Genomic DNA, 27,805 nt, shown 5'->3' on the forward strand with positions numbered 1-27,805 from the left:
ATTTTCATGGTGAGAGGACCCCTCTTCTTTAAACAACTTATCCATAGCCTTCTGCAAAACTAGGGGAGGAATCTTTTGATAAACAGGCTTTTGCTTTAACAAAAGTCTATAGAAGTACCGTACTGGCCCGAATATAAGCCACACCTTTAAAATTAAAGGGGGGAAAAGACAATACCTGAGGAGGAGCGGGGGCTGAGGGAGGCCACGGAGGCAGCGCCTTTACTCCACTGCCGGTGGCAACAGCGGTGGGCAGCAGGGCTTCCAGAGGGTCAGCACCACCATGCCCCCCCCCGATGGGATGGGCAGAGAGAGGCAGCAGCTGGTGGGACTCACGTGCCCCTCGTTGGGCTACAGCCAGGCAGCACCTTAGACTAGCACCAGTCCCAGCACACCGGCTGCATCTCCTGTTCCTCCTCCTAGCAGACCTCCTCACTCTCTCATCTGCGCTCCTCCCTCCCTTCCTCCTCCTTGTCACCTTCTGGCTCCCTCCCCTCACTGCGACGTCATTTTGGGAGCTGGGCCAGCCAAAACCAAGCAACATCTGGGGACAAGCCCTCTCTAAGCCAATTTTTGTAAGGTCACAAATATAAGCCGCACTTTAACTTTTCATGGTCAGAATTTGGGGGAAAGTGTGGCTTATATTCGGGTCAATACGGTATTAAGAAGAAATTGGTAGGGCCCTTCTACTTTCATTTACTGTGTTAAACTTTATGGGTGGGTGAGTGTGTCACATTTTTCAGCATGCTGCCATACAATGTCATCATTATTCAGCTAATATTTTGGAATAATTCGCTGAAAAAATACTTTTTTTCTACCACAAGCAATCAATATTTTGGGAAAGATTTGGAATGGTTTTATGTTGTCCCTGTTTCTTTGTGGAGGGGTTGATGTGCATGGCTTGGGAGACATTTTGCATTACCTCCCTCTGACAGGGGCGAGCTGTCCATTTTCAAGCTCGGTTCAAAAGAAAGATCTGGCAGATAGAGCCCAAAGTAGTGTGCTTGACAGTGATCATTAGCCACAGACAGAATTCATCACAATAGCCAGGTTCACCATAGATATGTAACCTCTGATGCTCCCACAATATTCCTGAATACTAGGTGTTAAAAAAAGACACCCCCCCCCCCAAAAAAAAGAGCTGTGAAAGGGCTCATGCTCATCATTCTGAGATTTACTGGCTGGAGGAACATGGCGGTACATAAGGAGTATGACTACAGCCATGGATTTTTTCTCAATTCAGGCGCAACCCAACATTAGTGTGGAAAGAAAAACTCCATTCTCACTATGTAATAGGAGTAACGTGTGACCACAAGTGGAGACAATCAGCTACAAATTCGCTCTTTGACACACCAGATGAAATGGCAGCTATACCACTATAAGTGGTCAGTGCAGAAAGGTTCATAGAGAAAGGTAGGACATGATTTTGCTTTGTAAGGATGGATAGCCATCTGGCAACTCTTGATGTCTGTTTCTACCACTGTTGTCATGACTCTGACAACGATTCAAAATGGGCTTCAAAATTTAAGAGAATTCAAATGTTTGTGTTCAACTGATTAGTAACGTCTTAGGAAGGCTTTTGGGGATCTTCTGTTTCAACAAGCAGCTCTAACTTTTCATCACAGAAATTTATTTGATGTGGTCACTCCAATTCAAACACACATATCTGAGAGAGCCTAGCCATGACTTAGTGCAAATGTGTGAGTATGAGGACTTCCGGAGTCCTGCTACTGCTGCACCACTGTCAGCTAAATTATGGCTTGACTTTGAGTATTGTTCAAACCCAAGCTGGTGGTTTCTTCCAGACAAGCCTTGAGCTGTAAATCAATAAAAAAAGTTAATTACAGCCTATGGTTTGTCTGGAGAAAGTATTTCTGAAATGTGTCAGATGCCTGCAAGTTGCATCCACTTCTACCAAAAAAAAAGTTTTAAAAATTCACTTTCTAAAAAATAATATCTAAACGTTCCATGCATGAAAACCCCTGTATTCTCCAAAATCACTGAAACTCAATCTATGTTTCTTTTCCTTTTTAAAAAAATGATATTTATTGAGAATTTAAAATTACAGAGAAAAAAAAGGAAAAGGAAAACAGGTAAACAAAAAGAGAAATTAAACAATACAAGTCAGTAAAAAGAAATGAAAAAAACAAAAAAACAAAACACACAATACATCAAAACCAAAAACAAAAATAAACAAAAAATTTAAAAACAAATCCAATATTCCCAAATCTTTATCTTTCGTTAACTTGTTTCATCAACCTCCTCACACCTCCTTTTTTTGTATTCTAGTTATTAATAATCTCAGCAAATCCTTTCCATCTTTCACTATATTCTGTCATTAAATTACCTTAAATTATTTTAACCTTATCTTACCATAAAAAGCCCTAAAGCTTAAAACTTAAAACTTATTTATACATAATTCCTTTTAACATTTCTACTAAAGCCAAATAGTTTCATTCCAACATTTTTCTAATACTCCTTAATTTTACAATTATTTTCTAAATGAATTTTTAAAACTTTCTTCCAATCTTCATCCATCGTCTCTTCTTCCTGGTCTTGGGTTTTATCAGTCCTTTCTATCCCTTCCATCTAGTCCATCAACCTGGTGACCTTCTATCCGAGGCTCTTAAGTCTTTTCCATGTCCCTTCTGCAGGTCTTCTTCATGTTTATACCTGCACTTTACTTTATTTTCTGCTGTTCTTATTCTTAATTTCCTTCCTTTCTCACTGAGGGGTAGATCTCGGGGAGACTCCAACTTGACAATATCTTTATCCCTTCTCGACAAGTCAGCCCATTCTCCATAGTCAGCACTGAAATCCAAAAGATATTTAAAGGCATGCTTCAAAGTCCCTCCAAGGTTAAGGGCCCCCACAACTCCAAACTCCCCCTGGCCCAAAACCAGATCCGAAAAGTCAAAACATCCCTGCATAGGGGGATCTATCCAACTTCCCATCTCCAGACCAAACAGTACTCCATCTCTCCAAATCTGACTTTCTCAGGTTCAGTCGTCAGAAACAACAACTTATGTTCCTGCAAGGCCGCAGCTCTCTCCATTTCTATTACTTGAGGTTCAGCAACAACCTCCTCCTTTATCTTCTTCACAACTTGCCCTGTCAAAGCACATTCCTGGGTTGGTTCCTGAGTGGTTTCTATATAGGTATTCACTGTTTGTCCAAAATTGCCAACTGCAACAGTCATCAAATCCATCTTCTCATGTCATGTAGCTGTTCCAGTAAAGCACTTGTCTTGCAAAAAGCAAGCACTAAAGCTTCTTCTGGGCACATTCTTGTTCAAGGTCAGTGTCTGGTTCTCACGATCTTTAATCTCTACAGCTGTAGAATTCCCCAGATCGACTCCAGCAACAGTTTCACAAGCTCCCTCTAGAGGAAACAATTTCTGTTTGTATCCATCTTTTTAGAAGCAGATCCAGCAACAAAATTCCTTTCGTTTTTCAGATATTTTGTTCCTTTTAAGTGCAAAAGGGAACATTGGAATCAATATGTTTCTCTTTTTTAACTATCTGTCAAAAAACGTTTTATCCACAGTCAATGAACTTCCCCAAAGCGTCTGTCTCTGACACCCCGTTCCCAGGTTCAAGACAGTGGAAAATTATCTTTCTTTACTCTCTCTTCTGCAGGTTTAAACAGTCTAAGATTTCCCCCCTCTTCTCCTGCTTCCAAGGGGGGTTTGGTAATTTTAACTGATGGAAATTTAGTCCTTTACAAATGACTTTCCAGACTCTAGCTTGCAATGTCTTTGCTTCAATCTATTTACAAAAGCGGAAGGCGGACTTCCTGTTTAGACCTTCCCGCTTCGATGCCATATTAAGAAGTTTCATAGTCCAATTTTCCGTTCTACTCACGGGCAGTTGTTTAAAATCCAATTGTCCACAGGAAAAAGTCAGTGCTCTCCGGCAACAGCAATGCGGCTTCGCTCCGTGAAAAGAGCAGTCGATTCAAAGCACCACGCCACTCACCCCACGTCGCTCCGGATCCCCGAAACCGGGTTTCCCCGCGAGTAGGGGAGGCGCAAAAGGTGCCAGCCGAATCCCACGTCCACAGGCTTCTCCCGCCTGTGGTTTTTGATGGGTCTCCGCCTCGCCGTGTCGGTCCAGACCCTAATTCTCACGAAGCGGATTCCTCCCGATCAGAGGAAATCCGCCATTGCCGGAGGCGCTAACCCGGAAGTCTCCTATGTTTCTTTTCCTTCTATAGGGATTGTTTTACATGCATTTGCAAAACCAGCATTTCCGTCGGAATAGTATCTGTACTGCAGTACTGTATGGAGTAGAAGCTCTTCTTAGGAGATGTGTTTTTCATTCCATTTGTCTTGGTGTGTGTGGGTAAACAGCTTTCTCCTAGTGTGATGACACATTATTGCCTAGAAAATTACCTTTTCAAGAAAGGGCATGATTTGAGCCAGTTCAGTAAAGTTGGGATGAAATGGGAACTTTTTATCTGTGCAAGAAATGAAGATCCTTCGATCACCTAACCTGTGTGCTTTCCTGAAGGGTACAGACTCTTACTGAAGCTATTATTGTAGTTATTTTCTTTATAAAGTGAAGGAGCATAAAGCAGATGGTGGGGGACGCAATAGTGAATAGAATAAAATGGAATAAAATAAATTCACATTAAGCAATGTGGGTTTGACTTCAGTGATACAGGCCAGTAATCCCTGAGCTATTTAAATTATATCACTCTTGTAGTTGAAAATGTTAGCTAATGAATCACTATAAAACTGCTGTAGTTTTTTTCAGAAGCATTTTTGCTAGCTCATCATGTTGTGTTAAAACCCAGGTCAGTTTGATGCAGGCTATTGATTATGTGCAAAACGGCTCTCAGGTGAAGTGCACACATAGAGATGGTTTCTGCAACTATTCTAGAAGAATGGAGACAGAGCATTAGCAGAGTTTGCTAGTTTGGTATAACTTGGCCTAGTTGTCACAGTGAGAAGAGATAGCAAGGGACAAATGGTTTTACTTCGTTCTGCTGCCATGGACTGGTCTAGCCTCATTGACTTAAAGTCTGCACCTACTGTCAGAAGATATAAAAGTCTGTACCTACTGTCAGAAGATACTATTCCGCTCATATACGGATTACCAAAATATGGGAATCTATTCTTGCTCAGAGAACTTTAAAGATTCTCTAAGCAAGAGTGGAAACCATATGTTTTGTAATATAGACCAAGTTAAAGTTGAGAGTGAGGTTTGGATTGTCTGTGACTGACCCCAAAGGAGGGTGGGTGACCAATCAGATTGATGGAATCTGAGGGACTTTTGAAGACTGGTGGATTTTCCAGGTGGCATGACTGATGTTCCTGCCAAGGCCCTAGTTTCACTACAGAATAGTGAGATGCATGGGGCCATTGACAGGATCACTCCTAAGCGCCACCTCCAGCCATGGGGGGCAGGAGCTCAAAGCAATGAAGCAAGCTGAATACTGGCTGGTGCAAGTTCCCACTGCAAATCTGACCCAAAAGAAGTACAAACATGTAGCCAGTCCTTAACATCTCAGTGGTGGCAGCAAACAGATTATATCTCTCAGCCTCTATGACATCCTTGGTGAATCAGCCAGCAGAGCTGCTTAGATTAGTAAACTGACTAGTCCAGATGAGTGTTATATCAGTTACTACAAACCAGTGAGAGATTTGTGGATCACTTTGAGGTCAAAATCACGTGGGTCTTTTTTTATTATAAAGAGATAACCGGTAGCATTTCACTAAGCATCAATGGGAGCAACAGGTTTTTCCACCTTCTGCCATCCCTGGGTAGAAAAATTATACATTTTAGATTTTTAGCTTGCTGTTTGTTCTAAAAAAAAATGTTGGCAAGGGAAAGAAGAGGACAAAAAAGAGATTCTCAGAGAAAATATTCAATTCTGGAACTGCTTTGGTATGGAGCTACTCTTATTAACTTCCAAACACTGCCTGAAAATGTTTTGAGTAACATTCACCTTTAAAGTCTAATCTATGAAATTTGCACTTTCCAATACAATGAGAACTGAAACACGGCCATTCTTCAATAGTTACACATCTGAATTTTGCAGCTATCCAGCCAAACAATGCTTACAAGTATGCATATCTTAGATCCATCCTCCCATTGGCTACCACATCCCACACAGCAAATGTTTTCCCTCAAGGCAGTCAGGGGGAGTGTCATTCCTGACCTCTTTGGTTTATAGTGAGATGACAGAAACAAAGTATTTGCTTCCTTCCATATGGCTCTTTGTTCAATTAAAATCACAGTCCTTTTTGGGGTGTTTTAGCTCTGTCTGAGTACTAATTGGTGCCCAGGACTTCAATTAAAAGAGGATTTAAGTTAAAAAGCACTCTTCATGCCTGTGTAGAAACTCATTTTGCATTCTGAACTGCATTGGAATTGTTTAGGTTGTAATACTGCTTCATATTTGAGCCCAGCTTTAGAAGAAGGAGGAGGAGGATGAGGATAAAATTTTATTTATATCCTGCCCTCCCCAGCCAAAGCCAGGCTCAGAGCGGCTAACAACAGTAAAAGTAGCACAATTTACATAAAATCACGGTCAATTAATTGAAATACATTCTAAAATCAATTCATGTGCTGTGGTTTGTATGTCTATGCCAGGAAATGTGAAACTTGGCAGCATTTCTGGCTGTTTGCATGACCACCTACATGCAGTAGGCCTGTTAAAATGTAGGAGAGCAGCCACTACTTGCCTCCTGACATTCAGGAAGAATCCCCAATGTGTTGCCTGGTTTTATGGAGTCCCTTGTGTACCTTTTCCTTGACTGAGACCTAGTATCTGGGTAAGTTGTTGCTGCTTCTGCTGTCTTTTCATGTTCTGATGATATTTGCAATAGTCTTCTCTTTTGACCAACTATCTAAGTCTCTCTTAATTTCTACCCAACATTTTTCATAATTATCCTTAAATAGACTTAGATTTTTTGCTGTTATGTTTACCCCTAGGTATTTTACTTTTTTAACCACATTAAGTTCCGTCTCATTCTGAAACCGTTCTGACTCTGTATCAGTCAAATTTTTTCCCAAAACCTTAGTTTTCTGTTTATTTAATTTAAATCCAGCCACCCGACCAAAATCATTAATCAGTTGTAATACTCTTTTCGTACTAGGCTCTGGCTTCTGCAGGGTCAAAACCAGGTCATCTGCAAAAGCTTTTAATTTGTATTGTTTCTGTCCGACCTGAATTCCTTCCACCAACCGATCCCCTCTAATCATGTTCAATAGCACTTCCAGAACCGAAATGAATAACAAAGGGGAAATAGGGCAACCTTGTCGTGTCCCTTTTTCAATTTTGAACTCTTCTGTAACCACATTATTAACTATCAATTTAGCTTTCTGTTCTGAATATATCGCCTCAATCCCATTCTCAAAACCCCGTCCCACTCCCATCTCCTTTAAATTTCCCATCATAAATTTCCAGGAGATATTGTCAAAGGCCTTCTCCGCATCTATAAAAATTAAAACTGCTTTTGTATTTATATCTGTTTGCAAAAGTTCCAAAATGTCAATAATGTTCCTTGTATTAGCAAACAAATGTCTACCTGGGAGAAAGCCAGCCTGGTCCTTATGGATTACTTCATTTAAAACTTTTTTAAATCTGCTTGCCAAAATGTCTGCAAATATTTTGTAATCCACATTTAGAAGGGAGATGGGACGGTAGTTCTTAAGTTGTGTCTTTTCAGCTTCCGACTTTGGTATTAATGTGATAAACGCTTCCTTCCACGACTCCGGTGCCCTACTCCCCTCCATAATTTCATTGCTGACCTCCATCAACGGTTGTATCAAATAGTCTTTTAATGTCTTATAGTACTTGGAGGTCAGCCCATCTGGCCCTGGAGATTTGCCAAGTTGCATGTTCTGAATGGCTTGTTCAATCTCTTGTCGTGTTATTTTAGAATTCAGGATTGTCCTATTTTCTTGTGACAATTTGGATAGTCCATTTTTTGCCAAAAATTGTTTAATCTCAACTTCATCTTGCGGCCCTTGAGTGTATAGTTTTTTGAAGTATCTCTGGAAACACTTTCTGATGTCCACTGGATTCTGAATGTTTTTTCCTTCAATCTCTAAGTTTGTAACCGTATTTAATCTTTGTCTTCTCTTCAACTGCCAAGCTAGCAGTTTTCCACATTTATTCGCCGACTCAAATGTTTTTTGTTTCATTAATTTAACCTTCCATTCGATTTCCTGGTTTATCAGTTTAGAATATTGTGTTTGATAAAGTTTAATTTCTCTCAGAGTTGGCTGTGACTTCGGATTCACTCTTAACTTCTTCTCTAATTCTTTTATTTTATCCAAGATCTTATCTTTTTTCTCATTTTGTGTTCTTTTCTTTACTGCATTCTGTTGTATCAAGAATCCCCTCATTACAGCTTTACTTGCGTCCCAGACGATTCTTTTTTCCACCGTAGTATTCATATTTATCTCAAAATAATCCTTCAAAACTTTTTGGGCCTTCTTGGTAATTTCCTGATCTCTGAACAAATTGTCATTCATCTTCCATCTAAAGGATCCAGTTGGTAGTGGTGTCATATCCATCTTTACTGCATTGTGGTCGGAACAGGTCTTTGGGCAGATTTCCACTTTTCTGACCTTAGGTGCCAGGCCTCTAGAAATCCATATTTGGTCGATTCTTGTCCAGGTCAGTTGGGCTTCAGAAAAGAATGTTCCCTCTCTTCCTAGTGGGTTCTTTGTCCTCCAGATGTCAATCAAATCCATATTGTCTGTCATTTCAAAAAAGGTTTTAGGTAGTCTGCCGTCTTTTGTAACATTTTGACTTTGTGACTTGTCCATGTTAGTTGATACGACCCCATTCATATCTCCCATCATTATGATGTTGTTGTAGTCCAGATAATCCAGCATTGTCTCCTGCAGCTTCTTGTAAAATTCCGATTTCCCTTCATTAGGTGCATAAATTCCTAATATCAACAATTTCTCTCCTTGATGTTGTATCTCAATTGCCAATATTCTTCCATGTTCATCTTTAAATAAAAATTTAGGTGACAGGCTCTCTTTCGCATATATCACCACACCTCTCTTCTTAACTTTGTCCGACGATACAAATTCCTGGCCCAGTCTTTTATTTATTAACACTTTTCTGTGGAGCCTCGTCACATGTGTTTCTTGTAAACAAATAATGTCCAATTGTTCTTTTTTTAATATATGAAATATTTTCTTCCTTTTTTCCGGAATGTTACAACCATTAATATTCCAACTCAACAGTTGCAGAGACATCCTGAATTGATCTGGTTATTTCTCCAGGGGTGATATCTTCTCTGGATCTTCAGGTTCCCCAGGTGCTGGTGTTGGTGCTGGCGTTGCCCCGGGCCCAGAAGGTAGTTCAATTCCTTTTTGAAGGTCCTCTCCGTGTGTAGACAGAAATTTGTCTCTCTCTTCCAATGTTCTGATTTTGACCTTTCTCCCTCTAAAGGTAAAAGATATTCCTTGGGGAAATTCCCACCTAAATGGAATTGCGTTGCTCCTTAGCAATTTGGCAAGTTCAGAGTAGGCGGCTCTAAGATCCAACAGTTGTCTTGGAATATCTTTGTAAATTTCTATTCTTCTGTCCAAAACCTCCAGTGACTTTCCGTAGTGTAGGCCCAAAATCTTGTCCCTTTCCTCCTTTGATCTCAATGTTATCAAACAGTCTCTGGGCCTCTCCTTCTTTGTAAATCTTCCAAGTCTGAAAGCTGACACAATTTTGAAGTCCTTTTCCTCCAAATTCCAGAACTTGGAGAATTCTTTGGTCAAAAACTCAGCTAGATTTCCTTCTTCTGCCTCTTGTAGCGATCTAATCCTCAAATTATTCTCACGATTTCGCAGTTCTATCATAGAAAGATAAATCTGATGTTCCCCAACTTGTTTGGTGAGTGGTCTTACCTCTTGTTCTAAATTTTCTAATTTTTGCCTGGTATCCTCAGCCAATTTCCGATTTTCTGCTGTGGCCTCCGTTAACTGTCCAATTGCCTGTGTGTTCTGTGCCACTTGTATAGTTAATTTATTTAGGCATTCTGTATTTTTGTCAATCTTTGCTGATTGCTCATCTGCTTTCTTGTCCAAAGCTTCCAATTTTTCAAAAATTTTGTCTAAAACAGAAGCAGATGCTCCTGAGGCCATATCTTCCAATTGTAACTGCTCTATTTCACCCTCTCCCTCTTTTGCCTGTAACGAGGCAACTTCTTCTACTTCTACTTCTGAGGGCAAAGTAGGTACAGATGATCTGCGTGTCTGCGAGGCTGAGGTTAGAGTTGTCAAAGTTGTTTGTCTAACTCTTCCTCTTCTTCTTGTGCCACTCATTCCAACGTTATCTATCAGTCAAGGTCACACTGAGTTATTTCCCATGGGAATAGAAAGGCCCAGAGCAAGCAAACAGCAAGGGAATCGAAAGTAAATGTAAATGTAAAGTCACTGTTTTAATCCAATCCTCTAGAGGGAGCTTAAAATGTCTTTCAGAGTCTAATTTAGTATCCAGGAACCTTCAGATACAAATATTTAGCAGAGTTGATAAATAATCACTTTGTTACAAACAGTGCTTACTTGTCTCCAAAAAGAATGTTTCAAATTTGAAGGTCTCAATACCCTCAGATTGTTGCAAGTTCCAATATACAATATCCAAATCTGCAATACTGACAGCTCAGTCTCTCAAAGCTCAGGCAGCTCAGGACCCTGGGTTTCACCTTTTAATTGTAATCCAATAAAAGGAGGAAAGTCAAATGCAAATAATAGTTCCAAAACTTTAACTTAGGATCTTTACTTTAGATTGCAGATTCAGTGGATGCTTAGATCTGTAAAGTTTAAAAGCTCTTTCTTTCAGCCTCCACTCCTCCAGCTAGTTGCTTTTTTCAAGTTCAATGGCGGCGGAAGACGGACTTCCTGTTTCCACGTCTCTCCGCTCTCAGCCAAGTTCAACCAAGTTCAGATCTTTTAATTTGAAATCTCTCTAGTTTCAAGTGATTCAGTCTTTACTCACGAGTAAGTTGGTTTTCGTTCCGAATCCGAATTTGACAGGAAAAAGGATCAGCGCTCACCGGCAGCAGCAGCGCGGCTTCGCTCCGCAGACTGTGAAACGGCTCTCAGCGCCGCAACCCCCCTCCACGCTCCGGAGCCCCTTACGGGGTTCCTTTAGCGTTTGGAGGGTCGCTTAAGGCGCCCACCGAGCCTCAAGACCACAGGCTCTTGCCACCTGTGGTTTTCCGAAGTGGGTCTCCGCTTCGCCGTAGCGGACGACCCGATGTCTGTGGAGCCTCCTCTCCCGTTCAGAAGAGGACCGCCATTGCCGTTCGCGCCGCCCCCGGAAGTATTTTTGCAATAGTCTTCTCTTCCCTGTCTGTGCTCAACATATACGTGACATTAATCATGTACTTTTGTCATGAGTACAACCCCTTTCCTTTGCCAGCAAGGGGCCCCTGCTCTGAATTGAGACCCTGTTGTTATATTAATATTATATATTTATTTATACCTTGCCTCTTTCTCTGATAGATGCTCAAGGTGGCTTACAGAGAAAAATAAAAACAGCTAAAAACATTGGGAGGGGGGAATTAAAAAACAACAACAATTAAACATATACAGGCATGCTATTAAAACTATACAAATAGTTGCAATAAAAACAGCATGGCACCATCTCTTTCATTAAAAGAAATCAGTTCCCCAAAAGCCTGTTGGAATAAGAAAGTGTTCACCTGCTAGTGGAAGGACTAACTTCTAGCCAGTCTAACTTTTCTAGGGAGACGGTTTCAGAGTCTCAATGCACATCCTGATAGTGTCAAAAGTACACAGCTGGACTCCACGAGCACATGCAATAGTTTACAAAATATGCACTGGGGCAATTTCGGAACAGAAAGCTCACTAGCACAACGATTGCCTGCATTTATGTGGGGGGTGCGGTGGGGAACCAACTTACAAATTATATTATTGGGAGGGCAACCTAAGTGCCATTTTCATTCTAAGAATCTTGGTAATCTGTTCCTGTTTCTTGTACCTATTCTCTTTCCACAAGGGTATATTTAAGACAATGGTCACAATACAAATGTTTACTAACCTGCCAGAACTTAATGCACTATTCTACAGTCTGTAGAAGAAAGATAAAAGATGTGGAGCTAAATGGTGGTACTCTGCCTCCTCCCACGCTTGTTCAATGCAGCAGCAGTGTTGTTTGGAAGCCAGGAATTCAATAACGCATTTGATATTTAGATTACACCCCCCCTTTTTTTCTTTGCATATATAGCTTCAGGATGTTGCTCATTTCATTTTTATCAGTTTGCCTTTGGTGGTGCTGTCAGTTCACAGTAATGGACTTTTTAAGCCCAATCTGCAGCCTGCGGAGGTCAAACACTTCTGCACCATTTCTCAAATAAATGGAAAGATGGTGCTGCAGGCTGACATATCTCTGAAAAGGTGCTCTGTTTTTTACTGAATCTTGCAAGCAGCACTGGAAGCTCCCAATCACTCCCTTCAGAAGAAAGGATCAAAGAATCACCAGGCTTCCTCACTACACAATCCTGCATAGTGCAAGCAATTACCCTACATCTCAGAATCAAATACTGTAAAATGGGATTCTCTGTTTAAATCCATTGCTTTGCTTTAATTAGAAATGCTTCCTACGTGAATGGAATCATTAAGTGAACATGCTTTTCTATAACAAGTTTGAGGTAAACTGTGTAGAAATAAATTGAAGGATTTTGGGGGGATGTTGTGGAAAAGAGCTATCTGAACAGTCATAGATACCTCCCAACGAACAGATGAACACCCAGCAAAGAAGCAAAAAGGAGTGTCCAAATTCTGATTCCTTTTGTGAACAATCCAAAGGTCTGGATGGGGGTGAGCCCACAAGGGCCAGAGATGAGTTCATGGTAGGTCATAGCAGGGCCAGAGGCAGGAATATAGTCAGGTCAGGCAGACAACCAGGTTCCCAAAGGCCACAGTCAAGGGGAAGGGAAGGGAGAGACAAAAGTCTCTAGAGTAGGTGCTCTGAATAGCTGAGGATTTTGTAATGGCTTTTAGTCAAACACAATAAATGATTGCTTGGTTGAATATCTGAGGAAGGAACCAAAACTGAGGCAGTGGTTATATAAAACCAGCCCTGCCCCAGTTGCCTCTGTAGAAACCTGGTCTGGCTGGTCTCACAGATTTGGAAGGGCTAAAATGAATTGAGTCACAATAAGGAATTCAAGTTGGGGCTGAACTGGGCCACTTTTATTTAGACATTAAATTAAAATCAGCAGAGGAGGTTGACTATGGAGCAGGAGGTAACTGAACTGAATAACTATAGCCACTGGATGAACCAGCCTTCCCTAAGGAATTGGGCATGGCTCCCTTGTTGTTGTTTAGTCGTTTAGTCCACCTCAGGTGGATGAGGACATCTGACCTCCTGATGAAGTGAAAAAAATCCAGAAGATTAACCTATTTAACAACACAGCAGATCAAGCATTCCTAGGGTTGCCATACGTCTGGGTGGAAATGTCTGTAATGTCTGAAAATCTGTCTGCATGTCAGAAGAGGTAGGTTCTGGCAATTTCCCTTTAAAAACGCTCAACAACCCCCCCCCAAAAAAAACCTTGGCCAAACCCTTTCCCCCCAGACTTTTGCATCCTGATTCTCACTTTTTAAAATATGAAAATCCTAAGCACTCCATCCTGCTATTCAGTGTGAAGTAGGCTTCATTCTTGGGCTCCATGATCACTGCAGATGGTGACAGCAGCCACGAAATTAAAAGACGCCTGCTCCTTGAGAGAAAGGCGATGGCAAACATAGACAGCGTCTTAAAAAGCGGAGACATCACCTTGCCAACAAAGGTCCGTATAGTTAAAGCCATGGTTTCCCCAGTAGTGATGTATGGAAGTGAGAGCTGGACCATCAAGAAGGCTGATCGCCAAAGAATAGATGCTTTTGAATTATGGTGCTGGAGGAGACTCTTGAGAGTCCCATGGACTGCAAAAAGATCAAACCTATCCATTCTTAAGGAAATCAGCCCTGAGTGCTCACTTGAAGGACAGATCGTGAAGCTGAGGCTCCAATACTTTGGCCACCTCATGAGAAGAGAAGATTCCCTGGAAAAGACCCTGATGTTGGGAAAGATGGAGGGCACAAGGAGAAGGGGACGACAGAGGATGAGATGGTTGGGCAGTGTTCTCGAAGCTACAAACATGAGTCTGACCAAACTGTGGGAGGCAGTGGAAGACAGGAGTGCCTAGCGTGCTCTGGTCCATGGGGTCACGAAGAGTTGGACAAGACTAAACGACTAAACAACAACAACAACAAGGCAAAAAACCAAAACAATCTGCAATCCAAAATACGAATAGGAGAAAAAATCCTGTATGGCCCCCTAGTGGGAACCCTGAAGCACACTGGGAGACAGAAAGGGAGGCTGCTGCAGCAAATGGAGAGGCTGGAGAGAAGGCAGATTGTTCCTTAAGTACGGATCAAATCTTGCCTGCCTCCTTGGACTACCTTAGTAATGTATGAATCGGCACCAAGGATTTTCCCGCTCTGCCTCTCTTGCTCCAATGGCACGCAAAGGCACCTGGCCATCTTGGCACCATCTAGGTTGTTCGGCTGAATGTTCTCGCTGGGGTGGGGTGGGGGAGAATCAATGTGAAACAAATTTCCCTAATTTAAATGTACAAACAAAAATTTGAATTTATATTCTTCTGAATTTGGGGGACCAATCTACTGAAAGAAGTGAAATAATTTTCCCAGAGGAAAGAAAAGGCCACTCTAAAGGAAAAAGTAATTGCATGGAGAAATATCCCAGAAATAACTGCGCACACACACAGCCCTACACCTGCTCTAGTCCCTGGCATCCTCTTTTCCCAGTTTCTTTGCTCTGCAGACACCTTTACATCTCAGTCCATTGTCAACGCTCCCCACATCTCATTGGGTTCCTACATACGTCACTTCTATCTATCATTCTTTTTCCAGGGTGGGTCACCTCTGGACCTCCATATGTTGTTGAACTCAACTCTAATCAGCCTCAGGCAGCATGTCTAATGGTCAGGGATGATGGCAGTTGTACTCCAACATCTGGAGGGCCACAGGTGTTGCCACACCTGTTTCCTTCCTTCCTTCCTTCCTTCCTTCCTTCCTTCCTTCCTTCCTTCCTTTTCTAATCCAGGTACCGTAATTTATCATCTGTCTATCATGTTAGGAGCCAAATAAGAAGAGGGCATTGGAGTGTGTATGTGCATGTGTGAACACACATGTATGTGTAGTATCATAGACTGATTTTGAATGTTCTCTCTCTGAGGTTGTGGCTCCTCTACTCTCACACATTCATTATTGTCTCTTATGCGTTATTCTTGTTTATAAAAGTTATCCATTTCTCTGGCTGAAATCCCACACACACACTCCACTTCATTTAGATTCCTTATAGTAAGCTGCATGAAAGTCAATTTATCTTTCTCTTGTATGATTGAAGGGCTGGGCAACCCTTCCTGGATTTTAGCAAATTCACCATTTCATGTCATATAAAGCAAACTCCTACTCTGCTGAAAAACAATTTGCATAACTCACAATACCAATGCTGCTAACAAAAACACAGTAGGATGTTCAAAGATATTTATTTGCCCTTCACTGCTGTTTCCTCCCCACGCACCCTCCCCTGTGCTATCAAACCTCTGTAAAGAGCCATCATTTAATAGGAAATGGGAAATAGCTCATTTTGGCAATCAGCCCTGTCATCGTCCAGAGAAGCACAATGCAGTTTTGTTTTTTAGTTGTTTAGTTTTGGGGAGGAGAAATTATTCCTATATAAAATGTCCTGAAGATGGGCTCGGCATAGTTTGATTTACTCTATTCATTAAGGGAAAGCAGACTCAAATTTATCTTGATCAAAACAAATAACGCCTTCCAGACAGTGGGTAAAATGTCTAGATTGGCATTGATTGTGGGAAATAATTTTCTGAAAGAGAACGTGATTCTCCTTGCATAAACAAACACTATGCCCCCACTTCTTAATATCCGGGAGAAGACACTGGTTAATTTGTACTGAGCCTTCCTGCATAATGGTGTTGTTTTTTCTCCCACTGAACAGTACGTTGCTTGCTATTTAATATTAGATATTAACTGTATGGTCAAAACTAGGGCCTGGTAACATTTCTTTTGGTCGGAGCTACTTTCGTTCAACTCTCATGCAGCAGTGCCAACTATTTGTGACAGAAACTTTCAAAACATCACAGAGTCTAGTTTGCTCATGTAAACATGAGCAAACTGTTACAACAAGAAGACGCTAAGCATCAAATCTGCAATCTCCGTCCTGACATGTTACAGTTCAGAAAGGGCCATGTCATTTGCTGATGCTTTATATGAGAATAGGTTCTGGTGTATTATTATAGAAATGGTGGCATTTGACACATTGAAGGGGAAGCACAACCAATCAGTGGAGCTCTTCATGTTTAGCAGAAAGATGTGAATTGGTTCACTTACTGAATTAGATAATACTGATGAACACCAGTGGGACAATCTCACAGGTTTTAATTAGGGTTTTCTTCTGCTGTGGACCCTAATGCTTGCCATGGTCCCACATGGCCCTTCCCTTCTGTCTTGCTAGGTGTTTATACCAGATTTAAATATTGTTAATGAGTTAATAAAGGAAATACAGTCACACATTAATATGGTCACCAAGATTTTGCATGTTTTGCTTATGGTTCCTATCAGCTGGGATGCTGAAATTACTAGGAACTGAAGCAAGCAATAATGTCATAGACCAAGAACAGATTTTAGTTATTAAATGTGCTTAATGAGAAGAGGACGCAAACACTTCACTGCTCTTGTATATTACCCAAATTACCTTGGTGATTCATTTATTTTGGATTTAATGAGACATTTTCACTAAATCTAAGGGCTATGTTTAGTGTTAACAATTACTGTATTTTAAAGAGAAAGTGGTTATTAAAAATAAACCCCTGGCTATTTGAGCAGTTATGTTTCATATGCTTAACTTGGTGGTTAAGTATAAAATATATTTTCTATTAATATAAAAAGCATTGAATGAATGCCTTCGTAATGTCTGGACCTGGTTACTGTGAATGGGGACGCTTTTAAAGACAATTCAAGTAGCCTACAGATGAGGAAAATAATAAAGTTGCATCTCCAAAAAGGGTGGATGATCAGAATCCTATTAAAGTGGTGTTTAATTCTGCCCTACCTTCCAGTAGTTTTGCATGCAGATCAATGTTGTGGTCCCTAGTAGGCTTTGACCTGACATACCCTGCAGGCAGTCTGTGACAGCATTTGCTACGTGAATGTGCACATATCCCATAATAATGTCTTATACTTGTCATAAATAAGACATATAGGGGTTGTGGGAGGGAGGAAACTCATGACTGAGATGTGTTGAGTATAACATTTGGATTGGGTCTCAGAGAACATCCACTTCCTTTTTCCTTAACTGATCACTGTATTGTGTGACTTGTCCAGGACAATTGCTTTCTTTAAACTTATTCCTAGACAGTGAGACAGCAAATGCCTTCAGAACAAGATCACAGGTGCCTCGCTGCAATCTTTGTTCAAGCCTGACTGAAGGTTTAAGATCATTCATCAGTGTAGAAATCAAATCCAGGCCTAAGTAAATTTTGCTTGACCAAACCGTCAGGGCTCTCACTCACATGATGATTCTGTAGGTCAGTGGGCAACTGGCTATATCATGTAATGTGGTAAATTTAAACAATGACAGAGGTTTGAATAAAGCAGGGATGAAGAACACTGAAAGGAAAAAGTGACAATTTTAAAAAATGTCAGAGGTTTGAGGGAGCATGCAAAAGGTGACACTGAGTAGCAGGGAGTGGAAGTTTAAAACAAGGCTTGTGTACAGCAAGAAGGGAACTTGGGAAGGCTCTGTTGTGTTAGCTTCTTGGTGTTAGCTTCTGCGTTGTGCCCATCATGAGTCTTGAAGATAGGGCAGGTTAGAAGTGCAAAACAGTAGTTGAAATAATAAAATGAAGAGTAGTGAAAAATAAGCTGGACACTATCTTCCTCTGAATTATCATGATCATCAACCTATTATTATGAATACAATGTTATAATTAGTTGAACAGCCAAATTATTTGCCCAACCTGAACACAGGTTAAATGTGCTTTGCAAACTGCAAGAGAAGGAATATCATCAGTATTAATCAAGATGCAAAACAATGCCTGTCACTGCAATGTGGTCAGAGCTCAGTAACACCAAATAACACTCCAACAATAAACAACAATGTTCATTTGCTCTTCGCAACAGGTTCCCATGAGTGCCCTTGATAAATTTAACCTGTCATCTTGTGAGGTTTGTTGAGTATTGCTTTAATAAGTAAATATGACATCATTATTCATCATGCTGTCAGCAAGCTTCTACACTGATCACTGGTATACCTGTGCCATGGGGATGGGCAAGGAAGGAGGTTAACTGTCCAAAATGTCTCTTAAAAAGAAAAAGAAAAAGCATTCAGGCAAATTCAGTTTTTAATCAAAATTGCTCATGCATGAGTCATTCTCAAAGTGTACCTGAGGATCTTAGAAATTCCATAGCTCAGAGGTAAAGCTTTGCATGCAGAAGGTTCTAAGTTCAATCTCTGTCATTTCCAGTTTATTTATTTATTTCTATTCAGCATTTCCTGAAGGAGCTCAATGTGGTGGCATACACAGTTTTCACCCTCCTCATTTTCCCCCTCACAGCAGCTCTGTGAGGCAGGTTCATCTAAGAGACAATGACTGGACCAAAGTCATCCAATTAGCTTCATGACTAAGTGGGGATTTGAACCCTGTTCTCCTAGGTCCTAGTCCAATGTTCTAACTAGACCTCATGTAAGAACTTTGTGAGCTGCTGGCAATACTGGGACAGCTAGATAAATAGTGTGACAATTGTGGGATGTGATCTATAAGTAGCAGTCAAGTACAAGATTCCTTGTTTTCCTAGAGTGGACATGCGGGGGAATGTTTGGTCCAGCCAGTCGAAAACTTCCTGTTTCCTTCTGGCTGGGACATACTTCCTTTGCATGTGACTAGAGGTGGGCGTGACCTTACCTGCCCAGGTAACAAAAGGGCAAGTAACACAGCACACTCTCCTCTCCTCTCTTTGACTTCCTCTGCCACTGGGGCAGCTTTTTTTTAGCTAGAAATGCTCTGTTGACTTTCAGTCAACAGAGGACACTGGGATTATCCCCATATGGGATAGATCAACACATATGTAACTAAGTGTGGCTTCAGGAATCCAACTGTGAACTGATGATGTGAGTAAACTTCTTTTATATACTTAACACAAGTTTGTGGCGTGTTTATTCTTTTTAAGAGGGATTAAAAGGGAACTTACCAGGAACACACAATTCAATACTGAATTGTATGATAGTGAGAGGCTTAAACAAGACTGCAACCAGCTATCTGCTGTGCGTTTAAAAGGGGAATGTAAAACTCTGCTAAGTTATAGAACTTGCTAGCGCAAGTTAGGAAGGCTATTAATAAACAATATATCCTCTCCTGCCTCCCTGAACATTCCCACAACAATGTGACCTGGGATAAGGCAGTTTCCTGTTTTTATATAGACACTACTAAACTTAAGAACATATGAAGGCCCTGATGGATCAGGGCAATGGCTTATGTAGTCCAGCATTCTGTTCTCACAGTGGCCAACTAGATGCCTGTGGGAAACCTGCAAGGATGATTCAGGCACAAGAGCACTTTTCCCTCCTGTGATTTCCAGCAACTGGTATTCAGAAGCATTGCTGCTACAAACATGGAGGGTCTAGTGTAGCTGTTGTGGCTAGTAGCCATCAATAGACCTCAATGATTTTGTCTGCTCCTCTTTCAAGGCCATTGGCAGGCATCACCACCTTCTATGGGAGTAAGCTCCATAACTAGGGCCCTGCACAAAGAAGTAAAGGTGTCAGTGTTGGTGAATGTTAAGATAAAGGTGTTTCTTTATGGACACTTCCCACTCTCTGTTTGGTACTAAGGTGGAAGTGATGAAACTGAGTTAACATAATTACCTTTGAAGAAGGAGCTATCCTTTTTTGCAGGTTCAAAGCATGATTCCTTCAGCAGCAATGGCAGGGACCTTGCGGGTTGCTCAACTGCACTTGCTTGTAGTGTGGAGTGGGCTGGTGGTACAAGAAGCTGTTGCAAACGTTTGTGAAGTGTAACAACTGGGATATGCACTCTGTGTAGATTCAATGTCCCTCCCCCATAATCACCTCCAGAGGTATCATAGCCAAATGAGCAATGCATTAGCACAGTAATTATCACTGAATTTAGCACCACCTGCTTTAACAGTGAATAGAAGTTACCTTCAAACTCATTCTTAATTTGAGGTGAAGAGTGTGATGTTCTTGCCTTAGGCTTACCATGTCCTTCCCAGGTCTCAGATTTCTTTCTGTTCACTGTGAAAATGCAGCCAGCTTTCAGTATTCCTCTCAAGCTTTCTTTCGGATTGGTTTATAATTAATCGAGTTATCCTTCGGAGCGCTGTGATGCCCTTGACCTCCTCTTCTCTGGCCTGACTAAATCGAACTGTAGTTCAGAGTCTCTGCATTTGTCTTTGGAAAGAAAATCACTTTTTGTGCCAGATTTCCCACTGTCTCCTGCCTGGATACTTTGCTCTGGGTTTACAATATTGAACACCGGGCCAGAGGAAAAAATCCAAATAAAGTAGGAAAGATGTAAGCTCCCCAAAGCTGAAGTGCATTGCTGCTGCTTTGAGGCTCCCCTGCTCTATGCAAAAAATTGTAGAATCAATCCATAAGTATATTTAAAAAATGCCCTTGGCACAGCATAAGACTCAGCAGGTGTAAAGTAACCTAAGGATGGCTTAGACCCTGGCCCTTGGCATCAAGAACAAAAGGGACAGTGTAGACTATAGCTGTGAAATGCCAGCTCAGACATGTACCCTTGTTGAGGACAAAGTCAATTAATGCATGGCAGAAAATCCTTAGTCTCTTCCAGATTGTGCTGATTGACTGGCTTTGCATAGGTGCTCCAAAGAAATGAGGAGATGTGCTGAAAGTGTGAATTCTGAGTTCTCTGTAGAATAATATTGTAGTTCCTCTTCATTGCCTCATAGTGCCACAAACACCTGCATCAAGCAGCTTGAAGCGATTTATCATTGCAGAAGGAGCCACTTTCAGTGGGTAATAGACAGGAACAAGTTAAAATGTGTGTGAAACAAGATGCTGCATGCTGTCATTACCTAGGAATTGTGCAAAGGACACATGAGGGATTTCAAATGTAAACAGTGAATGGGAATTATTTTTTGCATCGGTCTTAGCAAGCAGATTTAGTCCAATAAAACTAAGAAATGTCTTATTTACAACTCAGACTTTCAGAGTTTCCATTAGAATGCAGACTTAAATCTGGCTTGATGTACTGAATTCAATTAATATTCTGTTTCAATTGATAACATGTTTCCCATGCATAATTTTAGAGGATGCTATTAGTAGTTAGAAATAAATTTGCATTACTACTGCAGTGTGCTTATCTAAAAGAATCAAATGCATAGGGCTTCGTTTCCATATCATTTACAGCTGCTTGTCATTGAATGACTTCACATATTTCATTTTTGAAATATGTTTTGATGTGGGTTTCCTAGGCTCTGCATGCTGCAGTGTGAAAAGTAATGGGATGGCATTTAACAGAAATTAATCAAAGAGAAATGCTCTAGCCCTTTTCTTTTCATTTCATTTTTTCCTGAGAGTTATTGCATCAAGGTGAAGGATATTCCTCTGATATTCCTCTTACTGGTTGTGACAGGCAGAAACCTTTCTTCTGCCTCCTCTCCAGGAAGAGGGACAATCCCTCTCCCCAGACTGACCCTGTCTGTAGTTAATAGAATCACAGAATCATAGAATTGTAGAGTTGGAAGAGACCCCAAGGGGCATCTAGTCCAACCCTTTGCAATGCAGGAATCTCAACTAAAGCATCTAAGACAGTTGGCCACCCAAACTCTGTTTTAAAACCTCCAAGGAAGGAGAGTCTACCACCAAGGAAGGTGTCCGTTCCACTGCTGGACAGCTCTTACTGTCAGAAAGTTCTTCCTGATGTTTAATCTCTGCATAGTCAGATTACTTCCCACCTCAGCCAACTGGAGTTCATTTGACTTATTAAATGGTCCTTCCCACTAATAAAATGGAGCTATTGAATTTGGGAGCAAAATCGCAAGCCACTCCTCCTTAGGCACTCCTAAGTGCCAGTGTGGTGTAGTGTTTAAGAGCTGTAGACTCGTAATCCGGTGAACCGGGTTCGCCTCTCCGCTCCTCCACATGTAGCTGCTGGGTGACCTTGAGCTAGTCACACTTCTCTGAAGTCTCTCAGCCTCACTCACCTCACAGAGTGTTTGTTGTGGGGGAGGAAGGGAAAGGAGAATGTTAGCCTCTTTGAGACTCCTTCAGGTAGTGATAAAGTGGGATATCAAATCCAAACTCCTCCTCCTCCTCCTCCTCTTCTTCTTCTTCTTCTTCTTCTTCTTCTTCTTCTTCTTCTTCCTCTTCTTCTTCTGTTCCTGAAGACCCCTAGCCTACATCTTCCTTGTGATACAATCATCTAGTTTTGATTGTCTTATCTAGTGTGAAAAGCTTTCCAGACCAACTTTTTTTTTAATTGTAAAGATTACCAGTATGCACCAATTTCATGGTGATTTCCCCAAATAATTAACTCACAAGACCTAAACACATGTTGCATCCAAGTGAATGTACTGAATCGTGATGACCTCCTTTTTTTAAAAGGGGAAATATATATATACACCTCAGGAGGGGTAGAGAAACAACAATAGGAGAGAAAGTGCTTAATCCTTTACTTCTGTGCCTCTTCATATTCCATGACATCCACTTTGCCCATGTTGGGTTGCTGCCAAAACATGTTTCAGTACCCTTTGCAGGGCAAAGCAACACAGTGATGAGTCTTCTCCCTGCTGTTTCTCTGCTCAGAATCATTCCTTCCCAAAGTGGCGTTTTATAGAAAAGAAATAGGGCCTCCAGGGCTCGAGACAATGGTTCCTGAGCTTTATTTGACTCTGTAAGTAAGTGCTATACTATTATTACACTTGCTGTATAAAAGCCAGAAATGGGAAATTGCCTGAAAGCAATTTTTGCAGTCTGCCTCTCACTTTACTCTACAGGATCATCCTGAATCCAGAACATCTGCACTGCTTGTCAATGTCGTAAATGTTGTTAATATATTAAAAATGTGGTATTAATTATGCAAGCTCTCCTCGATTGGAGTAGCATGGTGTTTAAAAAAACATAAGATCCATTAGAAACCACTTTAGCTTTTTCATGAGGCTTCTTAATATCCCACATGTAATGAAATATAGATAGTAATGGGTTTCTGTGCAACAATGAGGGCAGAAAATGGAGGTGGGGGAAGAGTGAAAAGACTTGGTACAGCTTTTGTTGCAAAGTACCTGGGAAATTTTTCACATACACTAAAATGTGTGGCTAGTTTGGTGCCTGCATATAAGCAAACATAGGCTTCTGGTCCGCTTCACTGTATTCTTAGCATGAGGATGAATGGAATTAAAATAGGCTCAGCCTCTCTGTTTACAGAATCTGTATATTAAATCGGCTACCAAGTAGCAAAACTGTGGGGGAAGTTCTTAAATTGCTTGAACAGTATTTGCAGGTCCCACGTGGTTTTGTATCCAGTCAAATTTGAAGTGTGGTGACTTGTGACAAGGATGCTTCACATGATTATTCCCTGTGCCAATGCAGCTTCCACTTGAGCTAGTGACGTTTATGTGTGAAGACATCGGGGGAGTTCAGACAAGCCCCTTCATGTGCTGAAAATGCACTAAAACTAGGGACAAATTCCATACATAGCAAAAACTAGAATTGCTTCATTGAAGTCAACAGTGGGAGAAAGTGTCTTTCCATAACCTATCACCCTTTCTATCCCATATTGTGGCTAGTCCAAACAAATACTTTCCACCTTGATTGACAGTCTATTTTTGAAAACTTAAGTGTGCTTTTCTGTCTCCTCAAATGATTATTTAAAAGTAAATTCCACAGGCATCTAGGAAAGAGAAAATGCTACTTGTGCTATTTATATATTTATCTTCATTCTTAATGTATTTTTGTCCTCACTGCTATCCTAAATATCATATTTACATATACCATGCTAAAATATTTAGATGATTTCTTAATATTTTAATGCATGCTGGTGATATATATCTATATATTTATTCTCCTCCATTTAGAACAAAAGCCTGAAAAATAAACTCCTTTCTGGAAGCAAGCTTTGTGGCATTCATGCTGAAGAGGTGAGTAGGATTTGTTTTGTTCTGACCCCAGCAAGCCCAATAGAGGAAATGATTTATTGGTGAAGCCTGTTGCAAATCAGGGGCGGATTTGGGGATGTGCAAGGGTGAGCACTCATTGGGTGCTGAGCCTAGGGGGTGTCATCTCAAAGCCCAGTAAGCGAGGTGCTGGGCTTTGGAAAGGAGGTAAGAGGGTCTGACAGGGTCCTAGAGTCCACCCTCCTCCTTCCGAAAACCTAGTTAGCGCTTTCCCAGATTTGAAAAAAAGATGGGAGGGCTGTGGGACCCTGCTGAACTCTCATGCCTCCTTCTCAAAGCCAGGTGACTCCTTACCCACCTTTGGGAGGGCAGCCCAAGGGCTAGTGGGTGGAGGCACTTTTTGGCCTTGGACAGGGAACAATAATACCCAAGTCTGCCACTGCACAAATTTATTTCAGGAGTAAAAAAATATTCTGTGCAAGTGTCAAGATAATCCTGTGCACAAAAGTGTCTGGTTACCTACAGTAGATTCTTACATGTTCATTCATAAAGCAAATATGTGCCCAAGAATAAGAGTCTTGAAGTCATTTGTGCAGTCAATCATAAAAATTCTGCTATTTCATCTGCTTTAAGGGGGAAATGGATAGAAAATATTGTGAATAAATCAGTATAATAAAACTCCTAAGCAATGTTTCAAATCAAATAAAAAGCCCAACCACTGTTTCAAAAACCTTGCAATGTTAATGATGCTTCATATTTTCACACACATGGGTTATAGAAAAGCCATATGATATGTATTTGCTGGGAATAGGATGTGTACACTGGAATTTTCAGTTTGTTTCACATTCAGAAGCTCTTGTGTGAAACATGTGCAAAATATTTCTACGAACAGAGAGTGGTAGTCAATGCTAGTCCTATCGAGAGGAGACCCATTCAAGTTAATAAACATAAATAACTTAGGTAGGACTTAGCTGAATATCATTCATCAATATTGTGATAGCATCCCTGTCCCCCACCCAGCAGATGAAATTTCAGCAAAGACCTCAGCTAACATGTCACAGAAGTACAGTGGTACCTTGGTTCTCAAACGCCTTGGTACTCAAACAACTTGGAACCCGCAACTGCAAACCTGGAAGTAAGTGTTCCAGTTTGTGAACTTTTTTGGAAGCCGAACATGCTCCATTTTGAGTGCTATGCTTCTGTTTTGAGTGTTTTGCTGAGGTCTGTCAGTTTTTGCTATTTATTTTGAGGGTTTTTTTGGTGACTCTTTTTTGTTTTGTTTTTGTGACTGTGTGGAACCCAGTTCAGCTACTGATTGATTGATTGTGTGACTGCAGTACATTTATAGCTTTCAATTTATGGATCAATGGTCTCATTAGATAGTAAAATTCATGCTAAATTGCTGTTTTAGGGGTTGTTTTTAAAAGTCTGGAACAGATTAATCCATTTTGCATTACTTTCTATGGCAAAGCGAGCCTTGATTTTGGAACACTTTGGTTTTGGAACGGACTTCTGGAATGGATTAAGTTTGAGAACCAAGGTACCACTGTAACTGGATATGCAGCTGCAGGCCATGGGTTGAAAATCTGAGAAAGGACACATTGTCATTTTAAAACAGCAGCTACCCTGAGTCATTGTTAAAGGGCACCTCAGTTCTTTTGAACCACCTGAGCACCAGAAATAGAGTTTTAGGAGCATCTGAGGAATTTGGTGGGGTGAACAGCTAGAATGAAGAAAAACTTCAATGCAAAAGTGGTTGTGCATCTGAGTCAGCACCTGTGATCTGGGCTCATAGTTTAGGCTTTTCAGAGTGTCACAAAGCAGCAGTTCATGCAAGGAGGAAGTGGCAGTGGTGCCCACGAGTGGCAGCAGTACTCCTGGGCATTAGGATGGTGACAAGGCATGGTGTTGGCAAGGTTGAGGAGCTCCAAGTTGGTGCCTCGCAGGTCCATACCATAGATTGAGCCATTTCAAGTACAGATGTGTGACTTTACTCATGTTCACATCCGATTGGCTTAGAATATAGACTGATGGGGGGACCTCAAAATGGCCCAGCTTATTTTCTGAGAAGTTGTCCTCCCGCCTATGAATTGACAACCCCTGTCTTCTGACTTAAGATACAGATATCCCACCTAATATTTCTACTGGACTGGGGCTGATCCGTGTCTAAGCACCACAATCTGCTGCCAGCGTGTTTAGCTTGATTCTCATTCCAGATGTTTCTGAGATCAGCAGCGATACGATGTTAAAGCATGATAAAAAAAGCATTGTGCTGAAAACGGTTGATTTCAGCAGAATCAAAATGTGCAGAAGGTTGTTTGAAATCTGTCACCCCCTCTATTGTGCAAACAGATAATTTTATGCTTTTCACAGGGTGAGAAGTAGAACATTTCTTTAAAATCTTAATTTCTGCTTTCCCAGCATAATAACATGTTTGGCTATGGTAAGGTGTGAATCTCTTTGCAATCACAATGCAGAGACAAAAGGGGCAGACCCTTTCTACCATTAAAATGTATTTGTGTCACATTTTAACACAAATAGGATTGTGCTTGTTTTGTGGTAGCTACAGTACATTTCTGGTGAGCCATCCCTCATTCTGTTGTCATAGCAGGATCATGCAAAGCTATCACACTTGCTATCATACTTGAAAGAAGAACGACTGTTGGCAGAATAATAGCTTTGGCACCTACGCTGTTCCTCAGGAGTAGAATTCTTGATGAACCCAAACAGTGCCATGTGTTTTGTACCCTGTCAGGTACAACACAATGGGTTGGGAGCTTGGTGGCTGTCTCGCTAATAAATGGATGAATTGATTGATTAAGCAATTTAATTTTTTTTAGCATATCTTAGTACAGCTGATTAGGGGGAATAGTTAATGAACACTTTTCTTTCTTCAAGGCTCTAAAAAGACAATGCTGTACTGAGAAATTAATATCAAAACACAATGCTTTAAAAAAAGGAAGAGAAGGTTCAGGGAGTGTTAACAGCAATGCAATCAACAAACGTGATTGTCATTTCACAGAGGACAACTGTAATTAAATCCAAATTATTAAATTTGTGATCACTCTCCTGTTCATGCGGCACACTTATTAGATAAATTACATTTGCGGAAATCATTGGTGAAGGCAATTCAGCCTAGTTTACATGATCAGGTTTGCACTAGTTTTAAGCAGACCGTTATCCATGTTTGACTCTAAAGAATCCAGATTATGCCCCTAGTCAAAACCCATTATGAATGTAAAATGGAATAAGTCCATGTCTTTTCTGACTCACCTGATCTTCCTTGCTTCTTTTAACTGCAGGTTATTCAAGTCTGTTCATTCCTTTTGTACTCTTGCACCTTTCATTTTTGCCTTTAAGTATAATAGAATGAACACCACAAACTGTTAATATATATTTTAATGCACTAGATTGTTGGTAAGTATATAGCTGATCTGTCCATGAATGATGACATACCAAGGGACCAGAAATAACCCTTTGGTATAGGAAGAGCTATCTGTTTCACCCCAATACACTACTAGGGAGGAAAGAAAGACACAGAAGCAGGTGACAGAAAATAAGAGCGAAAAGGAGGTAACCCTGCCTATTTTTGGCTGTGTTCCTTCTCACTGCCTGTGTGCAGCCCCTAA

The 27,805-nt window shown here is 40.9% G+C and overlaps 1 protein-coding gene across 4 annotated transcripts in view; it reads left to right on the forward strand.

The window, feature by feature from the left end:
- LUZP2 (leucine zipper protein 2) overlaps positions 1-27,805 on the forward strand; it is a 346,882-nt gene that overhangs the window by 224,496 nt on the left and 94,581 nt on the right. For all 4 annotated transcript variants that reach the window (XM_080983546.1, XM_080983544.1, XM_080983545.1 and 1 more), the window contains one exon: positions 24,138-24,200. In XM_080983546.1, coding sequence (XP_080839672.1) covers positions 24,138-24,200 — 63 coding nt within the window. The remainder of the gene's footprint in view (positions 1-24,137; positions 24,201-27,805) is intronic.

The sequence above is a fragment of the Podarcis pityusensis genome (genome assembly GCF_964106645.2).
Source record: "Podarcis pityusensis genome assembly, chromosome: 1".
Classification (NCBI taxonomy): Eukaryota; Metazoa; Chordata; class Lepidosauria; order Squamata; family Lacertidae; genus Podarcis; species Podarcis pityusensis.